The following is a 19,812-nucleotide window of genomic DNA, read 5'->3' as shown; positions in this document are numbered from 1 at the left end:
AAAAAATCAGACCGAGATGGTAGATCTTAATCCTAGATTAGACCACACGTGTGTGTGTGTGTGTGTGTGTGTAATGCAGAAGGAACCAAACTATCCTTATCACAGATTGCCCTAAGACACTGAAATAAAAAATGAAAGAAAGAATCCTCAAACGAAAGGTGCGTGGATAGCACTATCCAAGTTTAAATTTGGCCGTCACCATTGACATCCCAAAAAGCACGTTTTCCATTTCCATGGACTTTATAAGCTGAAGCAAATCTGTAAACAACATAATGGGTTTTCTATTGACCTGCAAGTTAACCGTTGATAGATCACTACCATTAATTCAACAGCATTTTAGAATCCACCATGGTCCATATACACCTCAATTGACAAGAAAATATCCCAACTTACATTGGATTAATTTCACATCATGGAGAACAAGTGCTTTAGTGGAGTTTTGAGTCTTCTAGAAGTACAGGGAAACATCGACAAGTTAATTAGGATTATTTTTTGCTATGCGCAGTACAATATATGAAATTTCACTTTATTCTATTGGGATGTGATATTTATACACTAATTTTTACTTTTCACACACTCATCTAATTTTCGACCGTCGAATTAGATGAATTGAAAAAGATCAAATGACAGAAATTATCATGGGGTATGTGATGAGTAAAAAGAGGTGTATGAGAAGTAAAAAAGAATGTGTGGATGGCACACCCCTGTACTCATGAGTTGTATCTCACTTTACTATTCATTTTTGTTATTGAATAAAGAGGCGTTAGTTTTGTTAACGGTGACAAAAACTCTTTGAGGTACCAGTATTTTGTGTGTATATATATGTACCATTATTGTTTTAGCATCCTTACAAATGGAACACCTGATAAACTTTATAGACCCATGTAGTTCCATCACCAATATCACCGATATTGTTTCAACTTAATCATTTATTACTAGGTGTTGGGTTATATCACAAAATGTCTCGGTGATATTAGAGGTGGAAATTCTCATATATTAATTGTATATATTTTGTCATATGAACGATCTGAAATCTTATTCTTCAATACACCCTTCACGAGTGGCCCCACATGGGATCACAAGAGAAACCAATTCCCCCATCAAGAAATGGTCAAGTCATTATGCTGGAGCTAACAAAGCTTTTCGAGAAACCAATCATCATTTAGGGACTAGAGCCGACGTAACTTTTCAATGTCTAGTCATTCAATATCTTTAAGCTAGAGCTAGTGCAATTTTTCAAAAGCCCAACTTAAGGAGGGAAAATTAGAGCTCAATAAATCAGGGGCAAGGACGTGTTGAAAGAATAGTCTGCTATAATACCATGATAAACTTTTAAGGCTTCATAAAGGTCCACCACCAATATCACCGATGAGTTTTAGTTGGACTACTACACCATGTAATGATCTCACTCCCCTCTCACACCACCCTACCTCCGAGTCCCGGACGGAATAATTTATCATGGATGAGAGAATGGCTTGGGACCCAATCAAACCAAAGCTAACTCAAACTTCACCAAAAAACTAATCTAAGTGACTCGAGTTGAATTTTAAGAGATGGTTACGTAGATAAGTTTTTTGGTGAAGTTTGAGTTAGCTTTGGTTTGACTGGGTCCCATGCCATCCTCTCATCCATGAGAAATTATTCCGTCCGGGACTTGGAGGTAGGGTGGTGTGAGAGGGGAGTGAGATCATTACATGGTGTAGTGGTGAGCCTCACTGTCAAGGCGTGGGGTATGTTGACTTTATTGTGTCTGGGGTCGCACAAACACATGATCTCGATGCCAGACTCCAGAATTTCTCCTCACTGACACGTAAAACTCCTAAAGTTGGTAATGTCTAAGATGGAGCTAGACATTGCTGTCACATTTTTATGTAATAAACATTTAAATTATGAATGACCTTAGTACTTCATCTTCCAAAAGAAAGAAAGCAACACTCCATCGGTCGTGACTGAGAAGGGAAAATAACATCCAACAGGACATAGTACACTCCTGCTTATTCTTTGATTCTTTCCTCTGTTCAGCTAAGGGAACACCCAACAAGGTAGTTCCTCAAAAAGTTCTCTCTCTCTCTCTCTCAAAAGCCTAACTTAGCTTACCCTAGAGAACTCGAATATTAAAAAGGAAAACCTAGTACCAAACTAGCTATAATTTTATGTACACACAAAATATAAAATATTACTGAACTATATTTTAAATATTATTACCAGTTGAAAGAAGAATGGGAAGAGGGAAGGTGGAGCTGAAGAGGATCGAGAATAAGATAAATCGACAGGTAACATTTGCAAAAAGAAGGAAAGGGCTGCTAAAGAAGGCGTACGAGCTCTCAGTTCTCTGTGATGCTGAGGTTGCTCTCATCGTCTTCTCCACCCGTGGAAAGCTCTCTGAGTTCTCCAGCGGCCCTAGGTATATATCTCTATTTTCTGAATATATACAATATATTAATAATATATGTGTGGGAAATATATCGGAAAAAAAATTTGCTTGGAAATTAAATTTTATTGGATTTGGATGAATATTTGGGGAGGGAAAGGGTGAATTAATAGAGGAATTGTTTGCTTATGCTCTTTTTCATTGTCGAATTTGAGATGAGTTCTTCATTTTTCATGGGATTTAACCTTCACTCATACAATCATAGGGGAAGGCTTGTAAATTTACACTATAAATTCGTTAGATGTATTATCATATCTTTAAATCAGTACTTAATTTAGAAGGTCGTAATTAAATAACTAAAAATATGATAGGATTGATATGATCAATTTTATTTTTTGTAAAAAAATTTTAACTGGTGCAAGTCCATTGCTAAATATAATCCTTCAAAATTGTTCACCTCAATATATAGTAATCTAGGTTATAAATTCTTTAAGTACTCTTCAACTTATTAAGGGAATTCATTTCTTGCCAAATACTCAGACATATAAATCATAATCAGAGCTACTGGTTGTGTAGAATCATATTTGAATGTATGTCTTAACTATAATTGGCAATAATTATAAGACTTCAAGGTTATGTTCGGACGAGGAGTAGGAAGTTAGGCTACATATAGCTAGAAATGCACTATAAAAAACTAAATGGAGGGACCTTAAATTAGTGGATACAATGATTAGAAGGGGTCATTTGCAAATCCTTTTTTTTTCTGTCAAACAATAGATTTATTAGATTAGATGTTAGATTAGAGAGCCAATGGGGTTTGATGGGTTTGAACCCACGCCCTAATGCAAGGGCAACACTCATCTCCACCACTGTGGTAGAGGGCCACTTGCGGTCATTTGCAAATCTAAATTTTTTTTTTTTTGGGGGGGGGGACATAAACGATAGAATTTCATTACCATAACCATCCACTTACAAGGATGCCATATGGGTACATATGCTCCAGTGATCAATTTCTTGATCTGGAGGTAATAAGCACAAATTACACATAATTTAAAACCCCTATATGGCCATCACACAAATCATACCACTAGAACGAGGAATCCCAAGATTGATATGTCCCATAGACAAGACGTGACATACCAAGCACCAAAACCATCACGAGACAGCGAGACTACAAAATTATAGAAGTGACACAAACCACTTACCGAAGCAACACAAACCAGTCATAAAAACTAAACTACAAAAACCAAAAAAACAAGGTGACGTGTCCACAATGGAGATGCAACTGGAATTTAGCAGTAGGCATGGGTAGCAGAGGCAGAGGCACGTGCAGAAATGTAAGAAGGTGTGCGAGGCTAGCTGTAGCTGGGACAAACTCAAAAGGGTGGGGTGGATGGGGATCTAGCCAGAGCCACCAAAGTTGTCGGAATGCCACCACAATCCAAAAACCTGCATAAAACATGATAGCACCAAGAGCCACCAGAAATTCCTTCAACTGGTGTTGGTCGCAGTTATGGCAAGAAATAGTGGCAATGACATGAATGGTAAAGGGGTTGCCAAGCCAAGACCACCCATATCACTGCACCGCCATCCTCACCATAACCACCACGAACCCGAAAAGGACAAAACGATAGTTCCAAGGGCAGAGCCCTTGGAAAGTCTAAACAACCAAGAGAAAATTTTGCTAGCAAATATGCACACTATAACTGCGGGTGCCCAGGAAGCCGCCGCTGGGAATGCTCCGTGTGCAACCCCACCTAGGAAATAGAAGCTACACGAATCCGAATAAATGAAACCTCCGATAGGCATGACCACCATTAACCAGGCAAGAAGAGCAAAAAACCAAAAAAAGCAAGTCAAATACCCACAAAAACAACCCAAAGACCAACCTAAAACCGCATATCTAAGCCCTAAACAAGGGAGGAGCCCTGTATGGCAATAAAATTAGGGAGGTGGGTCAGAGGCTCGCAACAAAGCCATGAAAACATGTTGCGCACAGAAGAGTGAGGGAAGAAGGTGCTAGGCAGACCAAGGAATAGAGAAAAAAAAAAAAGAAAGCAGCGAATGGAAGGGGTCGGGGGCACAGAAAGAAAGGAAAAAAAATGTGTGGGTCGCAGCAAGAGGACTGGGGGTAGGAAGCAAGGGGTGGATAGACTAGGAGGATGGGATGCTAGAAGGAGGTGGGAGGGGCTGCTGCTGGTCCAAGCCTCAGCAAGGGACCGACGACTGAAGTTTGCAAAGTTAGGGTTTCTGGTTGAAGGGAAAGCTTATCTGATTCTATTGAAGGGGAGGCCGAGAATCTCTGTCTTGCAAATCTATTGTTTATGTCTTTGTAGTGATCCTGTAATATATTTTGAATACCTTCATTAAATACTTTGCAATCCACATTCCCTTGGTACTTACAAATCTTTCCCTAAAACATAACTCAAATGAATAAGGTTATTTATCCAAAATGGTCCTTAAGATTGGCTTAACTCTTCATTTTGATCCTTCAAATTTAAAATCAAACTGTCAATCATTTTGGTCATTTTATGAGAAATCTCCATTAAATTGGGGGTATTTTTGTCAAATCAACCATTCTTATTGAACTGGTGGTTTCTTCAGTTTAACAGATATTTTTCACATAAGGACCAAAATGATTGACATTGATAATCTCAGAAATCACTTCTATCGATTTTAAATCTCAGTGACTAAAGTGAGGAGTTATGACAATCTCAATAAATATATAGGTGTAGTCGCACCTTGCACCAATACTTGCATTCCTACATGGGCTTCACCACTGTATAAACTTAGTTATTGAAACTATTCAGTTTCTTAAGCTTCATTTGAAGCTCATCCATACATAAAATAATTCGAATTAGAAATTATTTCTGCTTCCAAACGTATACATTTGAAGATCGTTTATATGCATTGCAATATATACACACACACACACACACATACATACATACACATACATAGGTCAGGATGGGGAACATACATTTTTTGGCACACTTTCTTAGGGTCAACTTCATAATATATTTCTACAATCTAACTATTTATCTTTTAGGTTTTCCCTTAAAGATCATCTATAACAAAATCACTCAAATTTGAAATCATATGGCCGTTTGATCCTTTAATTCATTCTTAAGTTTGGAACTACAAAATTGCCAAGGTTGTTTATTGGTGGAAATGTCTTCCTCTTCAACTCATTGCATCCCTGGCTTAAATGTTTCCCTATTATTTATGTAGTTTAGAGTAGTAATATCAATTGTGATTAAAAAAACTAGGAACTACAAAATTAATTCAAATGTCTTGCTCCCAGATTCTGTTGCATGCTTTTGGGCTTTTCTTTACTGGCACTTGAATCAGTGCAAAATGCATGCGCTCTTTTCTCTTTTGAATTTGAATTCTGATCACTGTCCTATAATTGTTGCTTTGCTTTCATTTCAGCATGGCGAAGACGCTTGAGAGGTATCAAAGATGCACTTATGGAGAACTGGGAGCAAGTCAATCTGCTGAGGACGAACAGGTTGCCGATAGTTTCTCATTTGTAATTAGCTTTAAGATGGATACATCTATTACCTGCAATGACATAAGTTTGGTAAAGCAACCTATATTATCCATTATTCAATTATTCTCAATCTGTTAGGGACAAATTGGGGTTGGTTTAAGTTTTATGTTTTTGGTAATGGAATTTCTTTCACAAAATCCTGCCCTACGGATTTTTGACATAAGGTGAACTTGTGCCATGCATGTTCACAAGCAGAGTAGATACCAAGACTACTTGAAGCTAAAAACGAAAGTAGAGGCCCTACAACGCACGCAGAGGTATTACGTATATCGATCATATATATTGCACATACACATATATATGTATATAGCGATACATTTGCACTAGAATTTTTGTAAATAAAATTAGACAGTTTGTTCGAGGATCGCATGAAAAATGCAAAGAGTGGACACAATTGATATATTGCTCATGAAAACTTTTAATTGGCATGTTTTTAGACATTTTCTTGGGGAAGATTTGGTTCATTTAGGCATGACGGAGCTTCAGCAGCTTGAGAATCAACTCGATATGTCATTGAAGAAAATCAGGTCCACGAAGGTATTAATAATTTGTTCCATAAGCGTGAAAAAGATGGCGAGTTAGTTAAAAGAAATCTTAACAGAGAATCTCGATTTACATTTCATTTGTTGGCAGACCCAATTTATGCATGTTCAGATTTCTGAGCTTCAGAGGAAAGTAAGTATTTTGCAAACAACATATATATATGTATACACATAATATATGTGTGTATATAAGTTACCAAATCTTTTAAGAATTAATTGTGCAGGAAGAAATGCTGCTGGAAGCAAACACTGGACTGAGAAGGAAGGTACGTAATACCAAACTACTGCTGCATTCTCAGCTATTTGACCATTACTCATTTTTGTTTTTCATGCAATGGAAATTCATCATGCTGTATAATACTTCTTAATTAGCTGTTCATTAAATGATTACAACATTTCAAGGCAAAATCTAATATAGTCCTCATCATATAGATTTCCTATCCTTACTTGTACAACTATAGTAATGCAAAGCACTATTGGGCTCGTTTGGTTCTTAGGGTTGAAATGGATTGGTTAACTTATAAAACTCAAGGGATATTGAAAGTAAAGGAGAACGATTTTTCATATTAGGGGTCATAAGGGGATTAGATATGAATGACATATGTTTTCTAATCCTACCATTTTGGGGATTGAAATATATAAGTTTACTTCACGAGTCATATTCCATCTTCAAGTTGGACACTACCCTTCATTCCTTCCTTCAATGTGCCTTTAATATAGTAAGTTATTCATTCCAATCCAATCGCTAACAGCAAATGATCGAGGCCTTTCTTTTAATAACTGTATGTTATCATCTAACTGTTTCTTCATATGGATTCTTGAATCTTGTTAATTATTCCATTTAATAAGTTTTTCAGATAACTAATTTGGTCAATTTGGGGTGTAAATTTTCGTGTTCTGCAGTTGGAAGAAAGTACTGCTGACCTTCAACGATCATGGAATAGCCATCACCAGGCTGCTCAATTAGAAGGATTCCCTGAGCATTTGCAATTCAACAATACATTGCAGATCGGGTAACCATATATCTTATAGAGATTATTGTCAAGCGTATGAATTTTTCTGCAACGTTAATTAATAAAATTCGGTTACCTTAATTTTTTTAGCTGTCATCTAAAGTGTTCATTAACTATTACAGCTACAGTACTCCAGCAGTAACAAATGATGAGGTGAATGTAGCAACGTCATCGGAACAAAGTCGTCGGGGATTCATCCCTGGTTGGATGCTCTGAATTTATAGGCATCATGCATCAATCAAAGAGTAAAGTGGTGTTGTTTCACTTATTAATAATTTGCTGCCTCGTATCTTTAATGTTATAGAAGGGTTCATTCATTCGTGAGACTAATGCACAAGAACTGATCACGACTGTTCTGCCCTAAGAATTTCATTTGGATTTTACCTTTTACCAATGAGTAGTATAAAACGCTTGTGTGGTGTTTGTGAGACAGATCAAACAATTGAACACTTGTGCCCTACTAATGTTCATCAGGAAAGTCGTGCCCTAAAAATGTCCTTTTAGCCTTTTCACTTTACCTATTACCAATGGGTATGAAATGCTTGTGTGATTTTTGTGAGGCTGATCACACAATTGAACACTTACCGCAATTCATCACGATTGTTGTGTCCTGAAAATTTCCTTTGTATTACCAAATGAGCAAACGCATGGCGACATCTAATCGTCTTTGTCTATTTGGGGCAATGGATGAAGGGGATGGTGAAAATTACTCAATTGTACTAAATTGGGGGATATATTATATAATATAAATATATAAACTTGTCTACTACTATGAGATCATGCACATAATACATTGCTGAATCTAAAAAAAAAAAAAGTTATTTCCAAGTAGTAAACAAAAAAATCTAAATTGGTATGATCTTCTGTGCGGACAAAGATGAAGACGATGAAAAGAAAGAGCATAACTCACTGTTGGGGTGTCCAGGAGATGTAAAAGGATGTTTAAAATTTGATGAGAGATCGTCGTGGGTTTCAGAATTGAGGTGGAGGACGGCGAAGATGTAAAGCCATACTTATAATTGGTGGGTGACAGGGCCATAAACGGCGGACTCTTTTCAATTTGTAGGGTGGTTGGGGTCCAATTGAATCATTCAATTACAACTCTATTACTACTAATGGATGCCTGGTTGGTGCGTCCTCCCAATTATGCTTTGGTTAGGGAAACAATTTTGAACCCCATATAATTATTCTAGATTTTTTTTTTGTGGGTCTACATAGTCATGCTAGATGAACTACGTAAGAAAATAAGAGAAGATAAATGTTAAAAGCAAAGTGATGATCAGTTAGAAAGAGACAGCACATCTTAAAATCTGTTTGAGATTATTAAGCAAATAATTAACTAAAACTTAATTGAGAATCTAAAATTATTGCTTCTGAAATGGTTAAAAGTCTTTTCTGACAATAAAAAACGTTTTTTTTACTACATTTGAAAGAAAACGTTAATATTTGTAGATTATAAAAGCATTTTCTAGAAAAAACATATCATTCTTCCCTGTAGCACTAGGATTAATATTATACATGTTTTTAATAAAAACACTTCTAACAAAAATAGTCTCTACTTCCTTCAACTCTTTATTATTCATATATATATATATATATATATATATATATATAACACGATGTTAACATGACATGCATACATATATTTCACTAACAATATGGTAACCAAATGATCCCCTCCTCATTTTATGTAGGAAAAATGAGTTAGCTTAATCATTTTCAGTTCATAAGAGACTAACAGTGTATCTCAATATATTGAATAATATAAACCGTAAAGGAGACAGAGATTGACAACTAAATATTGTTTTCGTGTCAAACTGATCATGAACACATTGTTTTTTTTTTGGGACAAAGATCATGAACACATTGTTGAAATGTGGGACACCAACGAGCAGTATAATTCCTCTGGCCAAAAACAAACAATTTTTCAACCTACCATGTACTAATGTGGTCAAATCACAGTAATTTTCACCGTATAAAATGTGGCACTGTGCGTACTTACGTTCGCTGGTTACGCGTCAAGCAATAAGGCAATGGTAACTCTGAAGGCCGTCGGTACAATGCATGCCCGAGACTCTTTGTGTCCGAATAGAAGTCAGTAAGTAGTGATCTACACCAGTGTGAAAGAAAAATAAAATTGTGGTTCCAATTACTAGCCCTGTTGGAAAGAGAGAAAACGACTGCACGGTGTACCTCAACCAATCAGAAATCGACAACACTTCTTAGAAATCCCACCGGTTTTCCCAAAACCACTTGTGTTCACAAAACCGCTTTATCTATCATCAAATCAAATGTGTGTATAGATAGCTACTAGCACATACACTTTCTCAGACACCTTCAGATATTTGGTTAGAAGAAGAAATCCATTAATTTATAACTGTATTTCTTTCTTTTTGCATATAAATAGCACAGCTTAGTATTTCAGTTTCTGGGTTGTCTTTCTTTTTTGGTTGTTTGGGTTTTTTGAGAAAGAAAATCAGAGAACAAGCAGTTGAAAGAGTTGAGTGGCAACTGAGAGTCCATAAGTATTTAATCATGGGGAGAGGTAGAGTTCAGCTTAAGCGCATAGAGAACAAGATCAACAGGCAGGTGACTTTTTCCAAAAGAAGAACTGGGCTGCTGAAGAAGGCTCATGAGATCTCTGTCTTGTGTGATGCTCAGGTTGCTTTGATTGTCTTCTCCAACAAGGGCAAGCTCTTTGAGTACGCCACAGATTCATGGTATACTATTTTATTAATTGATTATATCTCCTCCTCTCGAATTTTATTTACTAAAACCTAGCTAAAATTTCCACCAAAGAAAAAAACCTAATTTTTATTTTCCGAAAATTTCGAAGGTACGCGAGAAATTTGTATCTATAAGAAAGTAAAAGGATTTAGAAACGTTGCTTGAGAGATCGAGCTAAACCTAGCTAAAAAGCTTTCATACACCTTGCTTTATTAGTCTGTTTTGTTTTCTGTTTTTGCATATTTTTGTTTTGTTTTCTTTCACTACAAATTTGTAATTAGGGTTGTACTATATACGTGTGATCTTATAATTTGGTCAATGGTTAACCCTGAGTTGTCCAAAGGTAGAACTCTGTTAACTATAAGTTGATTGTAGATGAAGTAACTGGAGTTGTTAATTTTTCATAATCTAATGCTGGTCAACTGAGATGTCGTTCCTGCAAGGTAATTAGAAGATCGATGAAAGCGGTGCTGATTTGATATAAAGTATTTTGTAATTATAAAATAGCTAGACGTACTTCTCTTATGCTTTTCTTTTTTTGGCTAAATTACTTAATGCGTGTCTAAAATTTAGTGGTTGCCTCTGACAAAAGAAACATGTTGATCGGTACTTATTTTATAGTTTTTCGTACTAAATTGAACCTAACAAATGTGAAGAGATTAAACTTGCCTGCTTGATTAAGGAGCGATTTGCTACAGTATAATATATCATTACTAATTGTGATCTTTGTTAGTGATATTAAATAAAATTAATGGATTCTGGAATATATGGTAATGGGTAAGCAGAAAAATTTTTGTCAGCAAAAGTAAAAACATCAAACAAGGAGTGGAAGCAGCAGCAAGTAGAATCCCAGCAGGAGAATATCCACTAACATATATAATATATAATACCCCTGAGAGAAAGAGAAGGCGATGGCACGGACCAAGTACATAATATAGTTTGAATATTGTGGTTTAATTATAGAATATCTGAAGTGAAATGAAAGGAAAACCCAGAAAACGAGAAGCCTGGTGTAGTAAATCTCAGATATTTATTTAAATAATACAGTCTTCAACAGAAGCTCAAATTATTTGAAGCTAGGCGACCATTAAATAGGTTAACTTGTCCTATACATAACAGTATCTTTGCTAATTATATACATATAGCTATATATTAAGTTATTAACAGTCTCCTAGTTGATTATATTTACATACGCACACACACTCACATCTGTAGTAGTATTGGAACCTGTTAGAGATGACATGCATGCGAGATGCTTGCTCGACTGTAAACCGAAAACAAGAATAAAAAGTGCAAGACTATTGCAACTCCAAGGTTTGTACTGCCTGGCATTGATTGTAATTTAATCAACATTATTTCATGTGATGATGATCATGATTAATTTTCTTAATCATATGAATATACTCCATTCAAAGTGTTTTCATAACTTCAATCAAATTATTAATCAATCAATTCATTAAGATGGGGTTTTTTGATAGAGGAGCAGGTTGCATTCTTCTATCTAGATACTATTTACTACTTTTCATATGTTTGATATTGCTGATCATGCATGTACAGCATGGAGCAAATCCTCGAACGCTATGAAAGATACTCTTACGCCGAAAGACAGCTAGTCGAACCAGATTTTGAGTCACAGGTTTGCCATGCCATGCCATCAATCTCCGAATACTAATTAACTGCTACGCCTTATTTTGATAGTGTTATAACTAATTACTCGAACAATTTCATGATGCGCAGGGTAACTGGACCTTTGAATATTCCAGACTAAAGGCTAAGGCTGAGGTTTTGCAAAGAAACCATAGGCACTATTTGGGAGAAGACCTGGATTCCTTGACTCTCAAGGAAATCCAAAATTTGGAGCAACAGCTTGACACCGCTCTTAAACAAATTCGATTAAGAAAAGTACGTACTCATTTATGCTTACTAATGAGAATCAATCTCTATTAATTGTGCATTTGTACTTACACTAGACTAATTTTTAGTTTGATGACACTAAAGTGTTCTCTTAATTTCTTTCAGAACCAACTCATGAATGAATCCATCTCTGAGCTTCAGAGAAAGGTAAGGGCACCTATAGCATTTTTTTCTTTTTTCTGTTGTAAATACGTTTAGACTGCGAGAGAAAGAGAAAGGGTACTGTGGAGGATATATGTTCGGTAGCTCATTCAAATGTTTTTGATCTTGTGCGTTGTGACAGAGAAAGGCGATACAGGAGGAAAATAACTTGCTAGCAAAGAAGGTAATAATATGCTTATACTATTTTATCACTGAGTCAGCTAGGGTTGTGGTCTGGGGCTTATATTTGGCTTTAACTTGGATGGTTTTTTACATGATAATTTTTCTTTTCGTTTTTCTGTTTTTAATTCATATAAATTGTGGAAATAGATAAAGGAGAAGGAGAAGGCTGCAGCTCAGCCCCAGGTTCAAAACTGGGAGCAGCAGAACCATGGCCTTGACCTGCTTCCACAGCCACTTCCATGTCTAAACAATGGGTGATTATTCTTTCCACATAAAATTCTTAATTCTAGGGGCCTGTTAATTTGTCTTTTTAAAGTTTTCATTTATTTATTACTAGAGCAATTCCAATGGAAATATGCAATTTTGAGATGTAAAAATCACATTTACATTCCATTTACATTTTTGGGAAATCTAAATGTGGTTTTTGCTCTAAATGGAAGATGTAAATTTCATCTTGTAAAAAAAATGTAATTTAAATCTTCAGGTCAAGATGAGTATTAAATCCTCTCTAAATTATTGGAGAGCTTTCTGCCAATAAGAGATGTATGAGTGCTACACATAAGGAGATGCTCCTAGTATGTTAATATTGTTATATAAAATCTGTTTGACGAAGCAGTATTGATGAATCAGTTAAGAAAGTTAATTAACTTGGTATCAACCCTAATTAACTTGTTTTTATGCAATGCATACGATATGATATGCAGGGGGACGCAGCAAGATGAATTCCTTCAAGTGAGGAGGAACCAGCTGGACCTGACTCTGGAACCATTATATGAATGCCATCTCGGATGCTTTGCTGCTTGATCATCAATCGTTAGAAAAAGGTGGAAGAATTAAATGGAAAGAAAACAAAACTACATATGTGTGCTATTTCTGTATTAAATTTCTGGTTTCTTGGTAAATTTGGACCAACCCTGAACGTAGTAGCAATCCATATATGAGGAATTGAACTTTGAAAGTGTTCTGTAAATCTATTTATATTCATGCCAAAAACCTGAGAAATATTGAGTAAATGTGTGAGCTAAACTCTCTGTCTATCGATTTCAAACTCTATGTGCGAGCTAAACTCTGTTTGTCTCTTCTCTGATAAATGTCCATTAAATTAAAGATATTTTTTCAAATCAACCCCTTCTCTTGAACTGATGATTTTTTCAATTTAACAGAGATTTGTCACGAATGACTAAAATGATTGATGGTAGACAATCTCTGGAACTAATTCTATCGATTTTAAATCTCAGTGACCAAAGTGAGGAGTTATGCTGCCACATCCTAGTCTTGACTCCACCGTAGTACGATATTGTAAGCTTTGAGCCCTGGCCACGCCCTCATGGTTTTGTTTCTGGGAACTCACACGAGAAATTCCCAGTGGGTCACCTATCCTAGGATTGCTCTCGCCCAAACTCGCTTAACTTCGGAACTCCAATGGAACCGGAAGCCAGTGAGTTCCCAAAAGGCCTTGTACTATATGGAGGTGAGCATGTACATATAAGGCACATCACCCCCTCTTCGTTGGTCAATGTGGGATGTTACAATCCATCCCTCTTAAGGGTCCGACGTTCTCGTCGACACACTCGCACCACACAGCAGAGTGCCTCTGATACCAAACTGACACGCCTCGATCCCGATATTCCCTGATTACCAGGATAGGCACGTGATGGCTGACACCCTAATGTGACGAAAGCCATTTATTGGATGCAAATGCATGTTTTAATAGTAGAAATTCATACATGGAAAAGCATGATTTAACGATTATGTTCTATGAAACACTTTGAGATAACAAGTTTACTGAGGCTAGTTTGAATTATTACTATTTTTCCTATAACCCGTGTTCTTATAGAATATCTGATGGATGACGATATAATATTTAGAACACGTTTAGAACACCTCTTTATAGTATAGATGATGGATGACTTTATACTATGAAGTTGTTTTTCAAAATATGTATGTTCAATGGTTTTGTACTTACCTAGTAGTCCATATTCCGCTACGGGACGAGGGATAGATTCTGGTTCGTCCCGGGCGACGGTTATGGTGTTGGCATAGGGCCTGAAGTGTTTTCCCTCTGGCTATTAGCACAGGGACGGGGAGTCAGCATGAGGCCTGGGGGTAATTTTTCTCTATCTGTTTGAGATGGAGAGCCGGCATGGGGCCTAGAGAGATATTGGACATTCACTAGTGATTATTATATATACAAGTTATGATTTGAGACATTGCACGACATGCTAGGTTTTGGAAAACTTATGTTTATCATGATATATATGTGTTTTCATAAAGCCTGGGGGTTAGTATGTTGATAATTGTTTTATTATATATATATATATATATATATATATATATATATATATATTAACTTGGTCAATTCATGTTTGTTTTGCGCCCCCTTCAGAACTTAGAATCAAGACATACAATCCTGGTGTCAAAGCACTTCCGCATAGGCATCTTCGAGTCCTCTCGGTGTAGGACCCATTATTTATTCATTCAATTTTATATTATTTATTTTAGTATTCTAGTTATTTGTATGCTCTCAACACGTTTCTTAAATGCATATTCTTTATTCTTTTCCATTTATAAGTCTTATATATCCCTTGTTTTCAGCATTTGCACTCAATAAATGGTTTTCGTCACCCTCGGATGTCAGCCAACACGTGCCTATCCTGGTGTTCGGGGAATATCAGGATCGGGGCATGTCATATGCCAATCTGAGGAATTATTTTGGATAAAAAACATTTATTAAATTAGGATTTTGGTATCTATAATTGAGGTGACTTCGGCAGAATTTAGGATTTTTCTTTTTTCGTTTAGGATTTTGGAGTTTAATGCTTGATTAAGATACATGTAATGTAAGTAAGCACATGAAAGGAAAAATAAAAAAACAAGATTCATGAGAAACAGTAACTGATGTAATAATTCATTGCTCAATTGGACAAATACTTTAAGCCGGAAACTTATAGAACACTTACAGCCTCACTCTTTCAAGAAGAAAGAATTGCACAAAAGGAATCGAACAAGGGATTAGTTCAAGGAGCATATATAAGTACAAGAATCTAACACACAACGGTGACCTGCCTTTCAATATGCATCTACATGATTGGGTGACCAGAAAAAGCTCTACTTTTCTGTTGAGTCTCAAGACGTTTCACTAAATATCATCACCTAGAAAATCAATTTAACGACGGTCTGATGCAACACAAAGTTTGCCGATTGGATTAAATTTAGTTGGAAGAAGTTTCAAAATCCAAATATTTCAGGTATGGTTTGGCCAATAATTTTCACTTGGGCAACTTATGGACCAAAGAGATTCTACCACTACCCTATATTAGGCACTTTCTGAATTAGGGTTACTCTTAACGTGCAAATTGGGCAGGTTGAGCTTCTCTCCATCCATTCAGAAATACAAGAAAGGTGGTAATGCAATGGTGAGAACACTCCATGGTTGTCTTTAGATTCTCAGTTGTGTATTCTGCAGTCGTTACAAAAAATAGAAGAACCCTCAGCATAAGATAATTATATGCTAAAGTCAGATAATAAAAGGCTAAACACATATATTTCACTAATATTCTGCCACAGGGAACCAGATTTCACTGCATTAATTATCACCTTCCAAGCATGTGGGACATTCGTCTTCACTTTCTAATAAATCATAGATATAATAAGTAAGTCCTGTGGCTTCTTTTCCAGATGATGATTTCTTTAAGGACTCGTTAGGGTTTTGATTTATTAAATATTAACCCTTCATTTAGTCCCTCTTGCGTGGAGGGGGTTGGACAACTCGGTGCCAGATTGTGCAATCTGAGGTGCCCCAATGGGTATTGAAGATGCTTCTGCAACCTAATTAGATGAATTGACTGAATAATCTCTTCTCCAATTGCTGATTGATGCTCTCTATTTCTCAATCTAAAAATAGATATTAATTAGATGATTATCAGATTTCACTACTTGATTCAATGGATTCAACCGAGATAAATCATAAGATGCAGAGAAACTCAGAAATATTAAGGTGTCAATTGAACTTAAGACCTATTGACCTTTGAATGTTTGATTATACCACAAAGCCAACAAGTTGCAAGTTGCCAGGAGGCCGATAGAATTAACAAATTACGGAAAGTAATAAAAGGGGGACTATTCAAAATCTGAAAACATACTTTGTTGTACGAGTTATGAATGAAGCTCACATCACTATATTGGCATTGTCAACGTTTTTTTCTTTAGGATCTTTTGATTCGGAGCAAGAACAATCAGAACTCATGTCACGCCTTCAGTTTTTGAATCAGCTTAACCAGTCCCCAGCCTGCATTGATCATTACAAAAAAGGGAAAAAAAATCATATCAAGATGATGATTGCAACAATAAAAGTAAAGAAAAGAAAACGTCACAAAACTTAGGAAATCAAATATTAAATATTTAAGAGGCGTAAAAGTAGAAAAGAAACGCCATTGAAAGATTAAATTGCTCTATAAAAAATCACCTAATTTATTTAAAAGAAATATAGTATTGAATGAGTGAGAGTTTAAAGACTATAAGACAGCCTTCACTCTCAGTCCACAATAAAAAAATTCCACATAACCAAACAGAAAACAACATTAAAAGAGCGTTGCGGTAGAAAATAATAATGTTTATGTATTTTGATGTGATTCAATCTCTAAAGAGTTCCTCTGTAAGATCCCACATCGTCCAAGGGTGAAGATCATGTAAGCCTTATACGTATATTCCCATCTCTACCTAGCACGAGGCATTTTGGGAGCTCACTGGCTTCGGATTTCGTAGAAACTCTGAAGTTAAGCGAGAAGGGGGCTAGAGCATTCCCAAGATGGGTGACCCACTGGGAAGTTCTGCTCGCGTGAGTTCCCAAAAACAAAACCTTGAGAGCATGATCGAGGCTCAAAGCGGACAATATTCTGCTATGGCAGAGTCGAGCCCGGGATGTGGTGGGGGCCCGGATCCCCGGGCTGGGATGTGACAATTTGGTATCAGAGACAATCCTTGGCCGAAAGTGTGCCGCAAACGTCGGGCCCCTAAAGGGGGGGTGGATTGAAAGATCCCACATCGCCCATGGGTGAGGATCTTGTAAGCCTTATATGTATATTTTCATCTCTACCTAGCACGAGGCATTTTGGGAGTTCACTGGCTTCGGGTTCCGTAGGAACTCCCAATTTAAGTGAGAAAGGGGCCAGAGCATTTCTAGGATAAGTGACCCATTGGGAAGTTCTGCTCGCGTGAGTTCCCAAAAACAAAACTGTGAGGGCGTGGTCGGGGCCCAAAGCGGACAATATCGTGCTACAGCAGAGTCGAGCCCGGGATGTGGTGGGGGCCGGGGATCCCGGGCTGGGATGTGACATCCTCTTTTAACATTTAACAATATAAGTATGTATCAAATATAGCCAAATATTAGTCTCTAATTTCAAAAATGTCAGTTTTTATAAAAACTTTCAAATATATTTAAAATTTCACTTAAATAGACACAAATACCCTAAAACTTTAAAATCCAATAAATAAAAAAAATCAAAACCTATTAGATGAATTTCTAACGGCAAAATCTAAGAAATAATGGAGGCATCGTTGCTAGTGGAGACTTGTGTAGCCCTAAACGACGGTAGGTGTAGATGGTTAAATTTTTTTCATTTTTCCTCATTTACGTTTTCTTTTTATTTTTTTAATTTATTCCATATTTCAGTCGGTATCTTTTTTTGGTTCTTTGGTTTCGTTGATTTTTGGGAGAGAAATAGATAAGACTTAAATGTCGTTGATTTGTGGTTCTTTGCTATGGGTCTGTATGTATTTGGGTACATTTTTATTTGTTCTCAAGTGTTTATGCAATGTAGTTATTATGTAAATTACCTAATGTAACTTTAGCATAATTGCTTATGTAGTTTTTATCCAAATTGCTTTTGTAGTTGAACATAATTGCTTCCGTTGTTTTTAGCAAATTGTATGCAGCAGTTCTGGCTGGACCATTATCCACTTTAATTAAAGGTATTTGTGTCTATTTAAGTGAGATTTTGAATACAATTAAAAGTTTTTATAAAAAATGACATTTTTGAAATTAAGAGTGAATCTTTTGCTATTATTGATAAATTCCTCCACTAACGCTATTATTTCTAAAAACAAACATGAAAGAAGCGGTTCCTTTCAAAAAGAAAAAGAAAAAAAAACATGAAAGAAGCGGTAAAAAGAGTTGTGCTTAAAATAGGACTTAAAAGGTCAAAGAAAACTTTGACCAGAAAAAAAAAAAAATTTAACGAAAAACTTCCAGTACTGTTTATTTTAATGAAAAATCATATTTTTACACTAAAAAGTCAATACTATTTACTCTACTATTTATTTTGTATTTATCATTAAAACTCAAAGTTTTTAAATCTTTATCATTAATTTTCCTGAAAAAAAAAAGTCACGGTCTCAGAAAACAAAAGAGGTAAGATTTCTTGTTTCTTTGCACATCGAATCTTCCTATACAAGTCTCTCTTTGTTTTTTTGGTTCGGGCTGAAGCCCAACTGCTTTTGCAACCTACTTTGAAGCCTGTTACGATACGGGGCGCAACCGACTGAGGGCGGCCCAAATTGGCACATGATAAGAATAACGAGCTATTCTCTCCTGCGCAATATTCAACCGTAATGAACGGTGGAGAATTACCAAGAGGATGATGTCGTGTGTTTGATGTCCCCAAAATACGGAAAAGAATTCTCGTCGGATTCTTTTTTTGGGGATCTCGTGAGCGTGATCGTTCATCGTTCATCGGACGGTTAGTTTTCGTTAGGTACTATTTATATTTAATTTAAAATTTAAAAATTTGAAATGATTTTTGATCGAACAATATACGATGAACGATCACGATTACGGAATCACTAGGATCCCCGAGAAAATGATCCGGGCCGTATCCTTTTCCCCCAAAATACATGTCTTCTCCATGCATGTCTCCTTGCTAACTTTGCGACACCTGTCTTGAAATTTACTAGAGAATTAACAGTGTTAAGCCCATTAAAACATAACTGAAATAAAAAATAATGATAATCCCATCATTCTATCGGCTTCTATATACATTTCAGCGAACGCTTCTTCCTCCGTTCATTGCTGCGGTCCCAGGTTGATTCTAGTACATCACCAATTTTCACTATTGTTGTTTCCTTTAAAAAATGACGGATATCATTAGAGTCTTAGAGACTCAAATTCTACAATTTTAAGCAATTGCAACTTCAGATCCAAATCCAAAGTTTTCCAATCTTTCCAAAGTTTTCAGGAAAGAGATTAACAATAATACGAAAGTTGCTAGTGATGCAAACCCACATGTTGAGATTGAAAGAGATCAGCAGGGTGGGCGGTCTTGGTGGCGTGGGCTCGCAACCGGTGGACAAACCATCTGAATCAAAATCGTC

General features: G+C 36.2%; 2 protein-coding genes across 5 annotated transcripts; both read left to right on the top strand.

The window, feature by feature from the left end:
- Positions 1 to 1,920: 1,920 nt before the first annotated feature.
- On the top strand, positions 1,921 to 8,076 carry LOC126608250 (agamous-like MADS-box protein MADS2). 4 transcript variants are annotated; one of them, XM_050276105.1, is made up of 9 exons: positions 1,921 to 2,042; positions 2,209 to 2,404; positions 5,804 to 5,954; positions 6,120 to 6,181; positions 6,362 to 6,461; positions 6,558 to 6,599; positions 6,691 to 6,732; positions 7,370 to 7,479; positions 7,602 to 8,076. In XM_050276105.1, the coding sequence occupies exons 2-9, from the start codon at positions 2,220 to 2,222 to the stop codon at positions 7,693 to 7,695; spliced, it is 786 nt and encodes a 261-aa protein (XP_050132062.1). In that variant the 5' UTR covers positions 1,921 to 2,042; positions 2,209 to 2,219; the 3' UTR covers positions 7,696 to 8,076. The 4 variants fall into 4 exon arrangements, with proteins under 4 accessions (XP_050132062.1, XP_050132064.1, XP_050132061.1 ...); XM_050276107.1 differs by lacking the exon at positions 1,921 to 2,042 and having other exon boundaries at positions 2,049 to 2,404; positions 5,804 to 5,882; XM_050276104.1 differs by lacking the exon at positions 1,921 to 2,042 and having other exon boundaries at positions 2,049 to 2,404.
- Positions 8,077 to 9,801: 1,725 nt separating this feature from the next.
- LOC126608251 (agamous-like MADS-box protein AP1) lies at positions 9,802 to 13,470 on the top strand. Its single transcript, XM_050276108.1, has 7 exons — positions 9,802 to 10,199; positions 11,764 to 11,842; positions 11,944 to 12,108; positions 12,226 to 12,267; positions 12,404 to 12,445; positions 12,592 to 12,698; positions 13,149 to 13,470. The coding sequence occupies exons 1-7, from the start codon at positions 10,015 to 10,017 to the stop codon at positions 13,246 to 13,248; spliced, it is 720 nt and encodes a 239-aa protein (XP_050132065.1). The 5' UTR covers positions 9,802 to 10,014; the 3' UTR covers positions 13,249 to 13,470.
- The last annotated feature ends 6,342 nt before the right edge of the window (positions 13,471 to 19,812 follow it).

Source organism: Malus sylvestris, chromosome 16, assembly GCF_916048215.2.
Source record: "Malus sylvestris chromosome 16, drMalSylv7.2, whole genome shotgun sequence".
Lineage (NCBI taxonomy): Eukaryota > Viridiplantae > Streptophyta > Magnoliopsida > Rosales > Rosaceae > Malus > Malus sylvestris.
This window is presented reverse-complemented; position numbering and strand designations above follow the sequence as displayed.

What these genes read in the sequence shown, in the direction of transcription:
- LOC126608251 (XM_050276108.1), top strand. Translation starts at nt 10,015, where the DNA reads ATGGGGAGAGGTAGAGTTCAGCTTAAGCGCATAGAGAACAAGATCAAC. An exon ending in AACAAATTCGATTAAGAAAA is followed by an intron (nt 12,109 to 12,225) that starts GTACGTACTCAT and finishes AATTTCTTTCAG; the next exon opens with AACCAACTCATGAATGAATC. An exon ending in TCTCTGAGCTTCAGAGAAAG is followed by an intron (nt 12,268 to 12,403) that starts GTAAGGGCACCT and finishes GCGTTGTGACAG; the next exon opens with AGAAAGGCGATACAGGAGGA.
- LOC126608250 (XM_050276105.1), top strand. Translation starts at nt 2,220, where the DNA reads ATGGGAAGAGGGAAGGTGGAGCTGAAGAGGATCGAGAATAAGATAAAT. An exon ending in GAGTTCTCCAGCGGCCCTAG is followed by an intron (nt 2,405 to 5,803) that starts GTATATATCTCT and finishes CTTTCATTTCAG; the next exon opens with CATGGCGAAGACGCTTGAGA. An exon ending in AACAATACATTGCAGATCGG is followed by an intron (nt 7,480 to 7,601) that starts GTAACCATATAT and finishes TAACTATTACAG; the next exon opens with CTACAGTACTCCAGCAGTAA.